Source organism: Thalassophryne amazonica, chromosome 6 (assembly GCF_902500255.1).
Source record: "Thalassophryne amazonica chromosome 6, fThaAma1.1, whole genome shotgun sequence".
Lineage (NCBI taxonomy): Eukaryota > Metazoa > Chordata > Actinopteri > Batrachoidiformes > Batrachoididae > Thalassophryne > Thalassophryne amazonica.
Window position 1 is genome coordinate 49278816 of NC_047108.1, and position 14103 is coordinate 49292918.

At 41.8% G+C, this 14103-nt stretch overlaps 1 protein-coding gene across 3 annotated transcripts in view; it reads left to right on the top strand.

Annotated features, from left to right (window-relative positions):
- Positions 1–14103, top strand: part of lamb2l (laminin, beta 2-like) — a 236893-nt gene that overhangs the window by 75043 nt on the left and 147747 nt on the right. For all 3 annotated transcript variants that reach the window (XM_034172150.1, XM_034172153.1, XM_034172152.1), the window contains one exon: positions 11872–12050. In XM_034172150.1, coding sequence (XP_034028041.1) covers positions 11872–12050 — 179 coding nt within the window. The remainder of the gene's footprint in view (positions 1–11871; positions 12051–14103) is intronic.

Genomic DNA, 14103 nt, shown 5'->3' on the forward strand with positions numbered 1-14103 from the left:
TTTAAGAAACACTATAAGAAATCAAGAAAAAAAGATTGTGGCAGTCAGTAACGGTTACTTTTTTAGACCAAGCAGAGGAAAAAAATATGGAATCACTCAATTCTGAGGAAAAAATTATGGAATCACCCTGTAAATTTTCATCCCCCAAATTAACACCTGCATCAAATCAGATCTGCTCATTGACATTGACCCTATGCCATGACATTGACCCTATGTGTCTTTTTGCAAGGAATGTTTTTGCAGTTTTTGCTCTATGGCAAGATGCATTATCATCTTGAAAAATGATTTCATCATCCCCAAACATCCTTTCAGTTGTCCAAAATATCAACATAAACTTGTGCATTTATTGATGATGTAATGACAGCCATCTCCCCAGTGCCTTTACCTGACATGCAGCCCCATATCATCAATGACTGTGGAAATTTACATGTTCTCTTCAGGCAGTCATCTTTATAAATCTCATTGGAAAGGCACCAAACAAAAGTTCCAGCATCATCACCTTGCCCAATGCAGATTCGAGATTCATCACTGAATATGACTTTCATCCAGTCAGCCACAGTCCACAATTGCTTTTCCTTAGCCCATTGTAACCGTGTTTTTTTCTGTTTAGGTGTTAATGATGCCTTTCGTTTAGCTTTTCTGTATGTAAATCCCATTTCCTTTAGGCGGTTTCTTACAGTTCGGTCACAGACGTTGACTCCAGTTTCCTCCCATTCGTTCCTCATTTGTTTTGTTGTACATTTTTCGATTTTTGAGACATATTGCTTTAAGTTTTCTGTCTTGACACTTTGATGTCTTCCTTGGTCTACCAGTATGTTTGCCTTTAACAACCTTCCCATGTTGTTTGTATTTGGTCCAGAGTTTAGACACAGCTGACTGTGAACAACCAACATCTTTTGCAACATTGCGTGATGATTTACTCTCTTTTAAGAGTTTGATAATCCTCTCCTTTGTTTCAATTGACATCTCTCGTGTTGGAGCAGTGATTCATGTCAGTCCACTTGGTGCAACAGCTCTCCAAGGTGTGATCACTCCTTTTTAGATGCAGACTAACGAGCAGATCTGATATGATGCATGTGTTAGTTTTGGGGATGAAAATTTACAGGGTGATTCCATAATTTTTTCCTCAGAATTGAGTGATTCCATATTTTTTCCTCTGCTTGGTCTAAAAAAGTAACCGTTACTGACTGCCACAATCTTTTTTTCTTGATTTCTTATAGTGTTTCTTAAAGCCAGAAAGTTGCCATTTGAAATGACTTTAGTTTTGTGTCATGTCTGTGATCTGCTTTTTTTCTACAAAATTAAACAACTGAATGAACATCCTCCGAGGCCGGTGATTCCATAATTTTTGCCAGGGGTTGTAAGTGCCCCCATGACTGTGGAGTTGCCGATACACATGTGGCATACCAGGGTGTTAGCTCCCCCACAACACCTGTGTGTGTTTCATGCTCTCCCCCTGCCCCCAGCACGTGTGTGCATGTGGTTCATGAGCCCCCTGCAGACAAGGCCCCTCTCATCTGATCACAGAGTGACACCTTGGTCTGTGCGCTGACTGGACGTGGGCGTGGCTGGCTGTCAACAGCAGGAGCTGTTGACATCTCTGATCCTGGGCGTCACAGCTGCAGAATACATACCTTGTTTTGACAGACGCATGTGTGTGTGTGTGTGTGTGTGTGTGTGTGTGTGTGTGTGTGTCTGTGCTTGCTGTCCTCACGTGGAAATACATAAAAACATATATCGCTTTTGTGACGGGCTGGAGTGTGCGCACATTGACAACTGTCCCAGCTGAAACGGACCGTCAGTTCATGTGGACATGCAACAGGCAATCTGAATGTCACATCCGTCTGACAGGACACACGTGTCCTGTGATTGGCGCACCTCTGGACTATATGACAAGCCAACAGTGCGACAAATACACCACTTTGTGTCACGTATCAGCAGAAATACGCCGTAACAAATGACGTTTGATCAGTTATCACTGCACTTTTTTCTCTTTTTTGAAAAAATACGTTAATGTCCTTGTTGATGTCAGGCATATTTCCGCACCCTTTACAGGATAGCAATGGTAGAGCAGTGGTAAAGTTTCTGGCTGGCAATCAGAGCTTTTGTAAATTGCATGATCGAATCCCGTTGGTGGCATGTATATTTTTTTTTCACAGCTCCTGCGCGATGTGGTTGTACATGCTCCAGCTGCTTACTTTCAATTTCAATTTATTTCATTCATTTGTTTCAAATTGCAACAAAGTTGCCTCAAGGCACTTCACACAAGTAGGTCTAACCTTACCAACCCCTTGCACTGTGTTCCAGCTGCGACGGTTTCATGCACGATACCGAGGCTCACTCTATGGTAGACTAAGGCACAAACCAGAAATGGCACAAAAAAACTCCGCAGTGGGGAAAAGCTACAAACCATTGTCGTAAAAAGCTGTAAAAAGTCACAAACCGACGGTAGACAAACATAGACATTATAAAGAAAAGTAGACACTGCATTGGTTGCTGAGATGCAAGAAATGTGGCCGCCATCTTGGAGCGGTCATCATAGTGATTTTATCACAAGGCACAGTGAAGGTTTGATTTTATAATCTTATTTTCTTTTTTAATCTTTCTAACATAATATGTGTGAAATACCAAGTGTTCCAATACATTTGGAGGCCACTGTATCCTAACCTTATGATGAGTGCAAAATGAGTGTGGTATTATTACTGTTTTGTTTAAGAATGTTTGATTTTCACTGTTGCTGCACTTTATGTGAAATTATAGTCATATCATATATCATATTGATATGACAACATTGCAATATGATAATTTGGCCATATTGTAGGCAAAAAAAAAAGAAAAATGTTTAAAAAGGTGGGGGAGTCTTGGGGGTGGAGCTCCCCCAGAAGCTGAAAGGCAAAATAAATAAAGAAAGAAAAATAAAAGGTGGGCGTCTGAAGGACCTAAATGACATGGTGAGATGCTGAAGAGCTTCACTCGTCATGTCTGTGACATATACATGTTATGAGGTGATGGTCAAGGGGTTAAAGCAGTGGCTTTGTGACCAGACGATCCTCGGTTCAAATCCCTGTTAAACCGGAAAGTCACTGAGGGCATTTGGGAATGGTCATTAATCACCATGTGGCTCCTGGTGTGTACTGAGTGCCTTGCATGGCAGCAACCTGATGTGTGTGTGTGTGGGGGGTGTGTGAATGTGAGGCATCACTGTAAAGCATTATAAAATGCAGTCCATTTAACACAGTAGTATAAATTTGTTTATACCGGGCTGTTTTTTTTTTTATTTTGCACAATGGAGATGAGTGAGTGAAACCAAGATACCATGACAGATACCATAACAGCTCTGATAAAGTTACAAGCCTCAGTGGCGGCAGAGAGACACAACATTTGTCTGTTGCTGGTGTGTTCTGCATTCCTTCTGTTAAACTGCATCCTAGATTTCTTGATATGATTTTTTAAACAATGGATTTCTGTGTGCCACACTACCATCAAGTAGGGACAGGAGAAGCAATACTTTTTGAAGGTCCCCCCTCCTCTTTTGGCTGCTGTAACTGCTGCCTTTTTCTTCAAATTTTGGTGCATTCAACACTGTGTCAAATATTCACAATAAATCTTTCTTCAAGGGTCTCAGACATCTTGCTGTTTGAGTAGATTAAACAGTGGTTCAAGATCCTTCCATGTTCACGAAGTAGATGCTCATGATTCCTTCTGTCATCCATGTTGGTCTGAACATGCCTCAACATGCTGCTGCTTTGTTGTACTACATGAAAAGCTCTCTGATCTCTTTCAAAATCTGCCAAACCCAAACACTTCATGCACTGCGAGTAATTCAGCTGTAATTCAGGTAGACATGGAATTAATTCTGTAGTCACATGTTCCATATAGGGTTTAGAACATAAGGTGATCCATGTAATCCTCACAACACAGTATTTGCTTCTACGTCACTAGAGATGGGCCGATCGATCCTAATATCGATAATATCAATACCAGCGCTGGTATTGATATTGAACGATCCTCATTTAAAAAGATCGATACTCAAGCTTTTTTTCTCTCCCGCACGCACTGACTGCTGCACACGCAGATTCATCAAACTCTACTCTCTATCTGTAAGAGCAGCACTGTGCTGTGTCACACAACACGGAGCAGCGCACCCTTGTATTGTGGTTTGTCAGCCCTCTACCTCAGGAGATTTTGTTTTAAGTTGTGCTAAGTGATTTTTTTTAAACAAAAATGTTGATTGTGATAATAAAGTATTTTGTTGTCATGCACAATGTTTGGCGAAATTCGATCCTAGGTCTTTTGGATCCTTTGGATCTATGAAGCTTAAATATGAAAAAGTATCGGTATCGATATCGGCGATACTGGGCCTGTATTTACTTGGTATCGGATCAATACCAAAATTCCCGTTATCGCCCACCTCTATACGTCACAACCCACTTCTCAACAAATTTAACTCCTTTCTCTTGCCTCAGCATTTGTATTTTATGAATTTACATTTTTATGAATTTAAACCACCCACATAATGGAACACTTAGAGCAAACATTATGCAAATTAAACTGTGTTCAATGAGTTCACGTAATGGTGCGTTTACACATAGGCAGGACACGTTCCGAATGTCATTTTTCTGTCATTCATGGCGCATTCCTGACATTCTTAACATGATTTAATGCATCTGAATAGGTTTCTTAACAGTGTGTGTCAGTGCGTGATGCTTGTGATTTTCATGGAGTATGTTTTTAGCTGTCCAAAAATCTACCACGAATGTCACGCACCACCCTCATTTCACCTCATGTCATGCACGTTGCAACTGAACATGTTGATAAGTGGTGATTAGTGGTGATCCTTAATAGAGCATGACAGCATTCGTAATGGTTCCTGTGATGGTTCTTGGAGCCCAAACTGTCACGCGTTGTTACGAATTGACACGGAAACGGTCAAGTTTTGACACAAATTGTAACGCAGCATCACAGTTCACTGTGCGCCACTATGAATCACTTCTCTCACATGTGCACAATTAAACCTCTGCTGCACCGCATTCAATGTCTTTGCTGCAGTATGCCAAAGGACAGTGACGCCAAGTTGGCTAAGTCTCATTCCAGTGCTCCCCGTTGCGCTCCTGCAGGTGTTCCACCTGCTGTTGTGCCTGATGTTCAGGAGAACGAGTCTGAGCCAGATGAAAGCCGCATGCAGCCAGACGTCTGGCTCTCTCCATCTGCTCCTCCTTTCTGCGCCACTTCTTGGCACAGAACCCAACTAAACATGCAGTCACAAAGTTCTTCTGCTGTGGATTCATCTGGATTTTGAGGAGCAAACTGGAGCAAACTGTTCAGCAGCTGACGGCAGGATGAAATGGGGGTTGTGTGGAGACTATTCGTATGATTCACAATGGGACACAGCGTAACGATGCACTGTTATGTGCAACAGCGCGGAACATTATTATTATTGACCGTGCGTAATGGTTCCTGATAATTCGCCAGCGATACGTGCAATTAATCGTAACGCGTGGTAACAGGTTGCAGCAGTTCCTGAGGACTCCTGATGCCTCTGCGCCGAATCATCACATTCGTGATCAGCGGCCAAGAATGTATATTTCATGGCATTCATGACTTGTCGTTGTTATGTGTAAACGCAGCACAAAAAGTTTCTCATGACTCAGTAAAGCTGGGTTCACACTGTGTGAGTTTTGGCTCTTTTTGAGCCGATTTTTCACTCGTGCAAGACTTTTTTGGATCACACCAAGTTTCAGCTTAATCATGAGTCCTGCATCGTGGTATGGATGGAGTAACGAGCTGCGTTTAACCTCTCACGACCACCTCCTGATCGGCAATCATATGGTCGGATGATAATCAAACCTGTTCGATATTCTGGTTGGCCCTCATGAGGGTATCACCCTGTTGAAGCAGCGCTACAATCGTCTATGAGCTGATTTACCCCAACCTCTCACACTGTGCATGTGCAAACACCGATGCGAAATTGGAGAGATCATAAACACTGATCATCTCTTTGGGAAAACAGCTTCTGTTTCTTTTTAACCCCTTATTCTTTAACTCATGTAAAGTCTTGTATTGTTTTTTGTTAAAAATTTGATGTCTCCCATCGAGAGTTTTTGTAAAAATAAGAAATGAAAATAAAGTTTCAACAACAACAAAAAAAGCAAGAACAAAAAAACTACTGTTTACGTTTTGCTTCCAGAAACACGAGTCCGACGTGTGGTTTTTGAACGTACAATGTGAGTAGTCAGATCGCATCAGAGCATCAGGTCGTATAGTGTGAGAACACAAATTGTGTGCTCTGAACTTTTACACTCTGGGGTTTTGTCGTACAGTTTGGGCTGGAGCCGAGTATGATTGAAAATATCGTACAGTGTCTGCCCAGCTTTATTCTCTCCAGCATTATCACAGTCACACTAGAACATCCGATCTCGCAAAGAACATTAATAAGTGCTAATTAATAAGTTTGTTGTGGCGTTGGGAAATTGAGTAGCGCACACCATTAGCATGAAAACAATGGCAGTCTGATAGCAAGAACTGAATGGAAGAATATGATGGAATATTGCAAGTGAGAAATGTGAGTGAAGCTGATGATTGATAAATATGAATGAGCAGATCAAGTTCTGGAGCATGTCCTGATGTTGTGTTTTGCCTCATCTATAATCTGACAAACCTGCTCTTGGTCCCAACTGCAAATCCTCCACCAAATTGCATGCAAACTCCTTAGCAGCCGCAGCCTGATCTCAGAGTCTGATCAGATGACAATCTGCTAAATCTCAGCTGAATGTGTAGGAAAGCAGAAGTTCATAAACAGGGCACTTTTACATACTTATTTTGGTTCTACAGGAGATTCCAGCATCTTCCCACAAGAATGTGACCAGTCTTTTTAACTACTACTCCAGAATCGTAGCACCATGCTCAGCAGTGTAACTCTGGGTGATGGAACCAGGATAGACCTGTCATCATCCCTTAACATTTTGAAAAGTCAATGAGCCCACTTAGTGGCAGCAAAAGATACTGTAACTTTCCTTAGAAACAGTCAGGACATTCAGTATGCTCACCTGTATAAAGCTGTCTCAGGGTGTGACCATGGTTACACGCAGAGGTTCTTCTTTTTTATTGTTTGCTTTTTAGAAATACTGATGCCCAACAACTGACTTTGTAATGAGGTTTGTGGACAAAATCTTGATTTCCCTGATCAATATGTACTTTTTATGGCTTTTGGAGGATTAAAAAAAAGGATAACAGGTTCCAGTGTAACTACCAAACATCATACATTACTGTATATCTCCATAGTAATTAGGCATAGACTGTTTGAATTTGTTCAGGTAAGTCAGTTTTTGTATGCGTGTTGTTTTACAGATGGCTGCTCTTGTGAACTGGTGATGAAATTGGCACTTCAGTTGCAATAAAATCCTTCTCAAAGATCGACACTGGAAAAGATGATCTTATGTTTCCGCACTCTGTCGAAGTAATTCTGCTGCTGTCTTCCAATGGAGGGCAGCACATGTTAGGACAGGGATGGTGGAAAGCCATATGGAACCATATGGAAAAGATGGAGGCAGCTGGAACATTCTTTCTATCAGTAAGGATGACCATCTTCAAGGGAGCTGAAAAAGCAGGTTTTGACAGCCCGAGGGTAGACAAGGAAGTGCTTGTTGGAGGAATCCATAATCAGATGATTCTCCGTCTGTGGTCGAATGACCCTTGGCCTGCTTACAGAGGAATGAAAGCACTCTGTTCCTCCAAATCGACGCTTCATCCCATTACAGCTCTGCTGTACTCGTTTTGGGTTGACTACTTTTTTGAGCAGTTGTATAAGGCTGATCTTTTTGCTAGGATGTTTGTCACCTCCAGTACAAGGGTTCTTGTGACTGTTTCTCCAGACAACTGTGAAGCACCAAATATTAGTGAGATGGCAAAGGTATTCTGACCAAGTGGGCAAATGATCAAATACAGATGGGTTCAGTTTTCTGTTGAGTGGAGGCTCCATCCTTGAGTTACAATGTGTAGCACTGACAGTGTGTAGTAGTTTAACCTGTCTAAATATGCTGATTGAAAGGATGTTTTATGTTAAGCTTCCTAATGGCCAGATTTCCAAAAGTAGTGTCTCTGATGTGCAAAGACATGCCTCGTGGAGTCTGAGCACAAACAACACAGGTCCACTGACCAAACATTTCTGGCGTGAGTTTAAACATTTGAGGTCCAGGGGTATTTTCTCAATTTTAATCATACTTTTAGTAGTCCCCTTTTTAGGGTACTTTTTTGGTATAATGCCCATATGTTGCATGTTAAAAAGTTCACAACAATCTCAGCTTTCAGAATATGCGTCACATTTGACTCATACACTGTTTGTAGAAATAATTTATCTCTAAATCTGAAAAATGTGTGCTTTTAGAAAATTCTTCAAATCTTTATTGAAGATATGCCTTTATTCATCTGGGCAAAATGTTTTGGTGCTAGAAATGGGTTTATCAAAATATATGGCTCACAAAAATAGTGTAAGATATGAAGGAAAATATAGATCATGGATAATAAATGTAAATCACTCACCATTTCTCGCTAGATGTTTTTTTCTTCACTCCATACAGAAATGCCCATAAATATCCATCATTAGATGAAAACGGGAAAATCCCTCACATAAAGAAAAATACCCCTTTTTTTCCCAACCGTATCTGTTGTCTGTCGGAATAAGTTTATTTACAGGCTGACAGTTCCATTTTATTTTTTGACATTTGTGAAGGTTTGGTGGCAGTGTCACTCAATCTGACACTTGAACAGTGTGACAGTGCCTGTTGTAGCTGCAAAAGGGGAGAGAGAGAGAGAGAGAGAGAGAGAGACTGAGAGACTGAGAGAGAGAGAGAGAGACCCCTGTGACATTCTCCGGACTCTGGGATTGGCTGTAAGGGAAAAATCATGTGCAATAGGGACTGAAACTAGAGGTGACACTCTGTAGTTTGACAAAGTGGTCGAATGGAGCCTCTGGGACATTTCATCTGTAATCTATTAAGAGAGACATGATGAAAAACAGAGTTGGACAGGCAGGACACCTGCAAGCTTTTGTCTTGAACCTGTGACAAGATGGTTGTAAAACCCGGTGTGAGTGGACCTTAACTCCATTAAAGCCATCCTATGCAGCAAATATGGGGCTCTTTCTCAGTGAGACCCTTCCCATCAGAAATTACTCAGATTTTCATTTGCTGCAGTCAGATGGATACTGTGCAGGATATGAGCAGAAGAACAATGTGACATTCTTCTTGAATGCCAACAAGGCCCTTCTCATTTGAGATCCAGCTCAAATTCATAATGGCTGGCAGTATGCTAGTATCCTGATATGTGAAAAATATTTGATCTGTCTCAGCCTTCTGGGCTTCATAGAAGTACTGCATTACTGTGATACTACCTAGGTTTTAATTTGTTGTCTACACAGGGAGCTTGACTGCAGCTCAATGTATTGAATAGTTTCTAGCAGTTTCTGGATGTCATCCACCTGCATTTTTATAAATGTCTAACAGTTTTCATCGTATACTGTAGTTATGAGTAGAAGAAAAGGAAAGCTGTTTTTTCTAGAGGCACTTTTCAGTTACAGTGCATCCGGAAAGTATTAACAGCGCTTCACTTTTTGACTTTTTTTATGTTACAGCCTTATTCCAAAATGGATGAGAAACATTGTTTTCCTCAAAATTGTACACACAATATCCCACGACGACAATGTGTTGTTGTTTTTTTTTTTGTTTGTTTGTTTTTTTAAGATTTTTGCAAATTTATTAAAAATAAGAAAACTAAGAAATCACATGTACATAAGTGTTTACAGCATTTGCCATGAAGCTCAAAATTGATCTTAGGTGCATCCTGTTTCCACTGATCATCCTTGAGATGCTTCTTCAGCTTAACTGGAGTCCACCTGGGGTACATTCAGTGTAATGGACATGATTTGGAAAGGCACACACCTGTCTACATATAAGGTCCAGCAGTTGCCAGTGCATGTAAGAGCACAAACCAAGCATGAAGCCAAAGGAATTGTCTGTAGATCTCTGAGACAGGATTGTCTGGAGACACAAATCTGAGGAAAGTTACAGGAACATTTCTGCTGTTTTGACAGTCCCAATGAGCACAGTGGCCTCCATCATCCATAAATGGAAGCGGTTCAGATCCACCAGGACTCTTCCTACAGTGAGCAATCGTGGGAGAAGGGCCTGAGTCAGGGAGGTGACCAAGAACCCGATGGTCACTCTGTCAGAGCTCCAGCATTCCTCTGTGGAGAGAGGAGAAGCTTCCAGAAGGAAAACCATCTCTGCTGCAATCCACCAATCAGGGCTGTGTAGTGTAGTGGCCAGACAGAAGCTACTCCTTAGTAAAAGGCACATGGCAGCCCACCTTGAGTTTGCCAAGAGGCACCCGAAGGACTCTCAGACTATGAGAAACAAAATTCTCTGGTCTGATGAGACAACGATTGAACTCTTTGGTGTGAATGCCAGGCATCATGTTTAGAGGAAACTAGGCACCATCCCTACAGTGAAGCATGGTGGTGGCAGCATCATGCTGTGGGGATGTTTTTCAGCAGCAGGAACTGAGAGACAAGTCAAGATTGAGGGAAAGATGAATGCATCAATGTACAGAGACATCCTGGATGAAAACCTGCTTCAGCGAGCTCTTGACCTCAAACTTGGGCAGCAGTTCATCTTTCAGCAGGACAGTGACCCTGAGCACACAGCCAAGATATCACAGGAGTGGCTTCGGGACAACTCAGAATGTCCTTGAGTAGCCCAGCCAGAGACCAGACCTGAATTCGACTGAACATCTCTGGAGAACATCTCTGGAGAGCTCTGAAAATGGCTGTGCACGACACTCCCCATCCAACCAGATGGAGCTTGAGAAGTGCTGCACAGAGGAAAGAGCAAAACGTCCCACAGATAGGTGCAACAAGCTGGTGGCATCATTTTCAAGAAGACTTGAGGCTGTAATTGCTGCCAAAGTTGCATCAACAAAGTATTGAGCAAAGGGTGCAAATACTTATGTACATGTGATTTCTTAGTTTGTATTTTTAATAAACTTGCAAAAAGTTAAAAAAAATGTTTTTCATGTTGTCATTATGGGGTGTTGTGAGTAGAATTTTGAGGGGAAAAATGAATGAATGTCATCCATTTGGAATAAGGCTGTAGCATAACAAAATGTGGAAAATGTGAAGCACTGTGAATACTTTCTGAATGCACTGTATTGCCATTGGTGAATAATTGAATAGAGGCTGCAATACTGGTCATAATTCTCTATCACATTATTAATACACCATTGTACACTGAAAAAGTGAAAATGTACGTATTTAAACTGCTTCAGTTGGTGACTTTTAAATAAATCACATTTTTACACATTAAGTTGACATAAATATTACTTGGACAAACTTAATTCATTTGCACGTTACCAGCTGAAGCAGTTTAATTAGGTTTTCTCCCCTGAATGGGACACCAGTCTGATGTAAGTTACTTCCCCAGCTGAGGCCACTACCCATTTACAGCTGAGTGGACTGAGACAATATAGATTAAGTGTCTTGTCCAAGGACACAGACAGGTAGCATGAGCAGAACTCAAACCCTGGTCTACATACATTATTGGCAGGTCTTCTCCTCATCCACTGAGCTGCCTGCACTATGAGTACCAAGGTCTGACTTTGACTTTGCTCTGGCTCTTTGTGAATGGTGCTGTGCTCTGTAAAAAACCTTGTCTTTCTCTGTTTTTCAATGTAAAATGAACAGCATTAGCTTTCTTAGAGGTAAACAATGTATAAGGACATTCAACCCCCGCAACATCACTATTTATTTTCATTTAAATTATTATTTCTGCCTGTGATAATAACATTATTTCTCTTTTTTGTTTCTGTGCCCCATCTCAGCATTTCCAGGTCTGTCTGTGTTTGGACAGGAGTTCCCATCAGGCCCTCATGGCTGTTCGCACGGAAGCTGTTACCCAGCAACAGGAAACCTTCTGATTGGACGAGGTGTCAACTTGACTGCCACTTCAACCTGTGGTTTGGATGGCCCAGAGCAGTACTGCATTGTCAGCCATCTACAGGTTGGAGATCACACAAACTCGGGCCAATGAACTGATACAAATAACATAGATTTAATTCATTCGGACCCACTGTGTTGTGAAATTGTAGGAACACAGACCCACAACAGGGGGCGTTAAATGAACGGGCAATGGATAAGCCAAACAGTAATGATTTAATGTTGTGAAGTGCACAACGGAATACAGACAAATACAGTTCTTGGTACTACAAACAATTATATGTTGAGTGACGTGTGGGCAGGCTTGAGGATAGGAGACGTCCGTCCAGAACCGAGCCGGATCCCACACGGCCCTCACCGCCAACGGATCTGAAGAACACCGGAGCCGCCAAGTCCTGGATCCCCAGGTGGCCACCGTCTCCAGCTGTCAGACCTGGTACTGCTGGCAGAGAACAGAAACAGAGTTGATGAGTGTGAGTTCGCACACTCAGTAATCCCACAGTCTGTGTTCTTTTGGGAGGGAGCACCTCCACCTCCAATCACACACTCGTGCAGCTCCTGTCTAACCACTTATCTGGTTGGAGTGTGAAGCGAAGCCGTCGCTGGTCACACCTAACGCCAATCCCTCAGATAAGGCAACAAACACCACAGGAAAACGGCTGCAAAGCAGTTCTGACTATACTTTTACTGCAGAGAAAATTACCTCTTATGGTAGCTGATTTCTCGGCGAGGAGGTGGAGTTGCAGTCCGGCCTTTATGGTGATGGTGATGAGTTGTATGAGTGACAGCTGGTGCTGATGATGAGTGACAGCTGTCACTCCCAGTGGCTCCGAGGCCCTCTCGTGCTTGAAGCCCGCACTCCACACAGGGCGCCATCTGGTGGTGGTGGGCCTGCAGTACCTCCTCTTCAGCGGCCCACACAACACACTGGGGCTGTGGTTTTCTCCATATACAAATACTCATGGAGAAATGTAGAGTGCTTACATGTTGTTGCATGAGTATCTGGTTCAATCTGTATCTGAATTTGTATCATTTACTGAATATTTCTGTTGCCTTTATACTTGTCCCTGTTTCTGCTGCATGGAAAGCTTCATTTCTGCACATCTTGTCCTTCATGTCATTCTGTAGTCCGCAAAGAAAAAAATGTGATGGTTTATTTTCTCTGTTTCATGAATCCATGCATCTTCATCACCTGTCTGTTTTAGTGTAGTTTCTATGAACAATGCCCCCCCACTCTCTAACTAACCTTATGAAATCAGGCTCTCTGTGTCGACACACATTATCCACACCTTCTTTACACACACTGCCAACTTATCTCTTTTCCGCGTTCAGGTTTTCTTTCACTGCTTTGACCTTGTTGTCCCACAAAAGTTGCCATAAATCTCTTTCTGCTGCTCTGTTGTAATTTCTACAGTCCCCTATTGTATTCATTCATTATCCAGCATTATGCTACTGCTGAGGTTGCAGTGTTCTATCTCTCTCTCTCTCTCTCTCTCTCTCTCTCTCTCTCTCTCTCTCTATGTATGTATATATATATATACATAGAGAGAGCGAGAGAGAGAGAGCTCAAATCTAAACAATAAAAGGTACATCAAGAGTAGGAAAAATAACAAAGAAAGTAAAAGAATTGTGTGTGGATATGTATTTGCACTGTATATAGATGAACTAAACTTTGTAAACCAATAGAAAGATTTTTAAACTACATAAAACATCTTGAGGGTCAAAATGTCACCTTTGGTCAGTTGAATGTCAGCAACTTTATCTCATTAGTTTATAGAACCAGTTTTTTTTCCTTGATGATTACAGTTTTGTGTGGTGTGATTTTCCTTTGTAGTCTTTGTAATTTGTGTAACTGATTCATGATGTAACTCACCCCAGTCTGTGTTAACTTCCTATACATCGTGTTGATGTTGACCCTATGTGTCCTGTCGGAGCCCCTATCTCTGTCCTCCTTTGTTGTCCTCGTGTTCTGATTATCCTATTTTTGGAGGTCATGGAAATTGTCACTAGGTCTTGTATGTAATGGCAGCAGTTAATTTTTACCTCCACCAAGGAGGTTATGTTTTCTGTCGTGTTTGTTTGTTTGTCTGTCTGTCAGCAGGATAACTCAAAAGGTT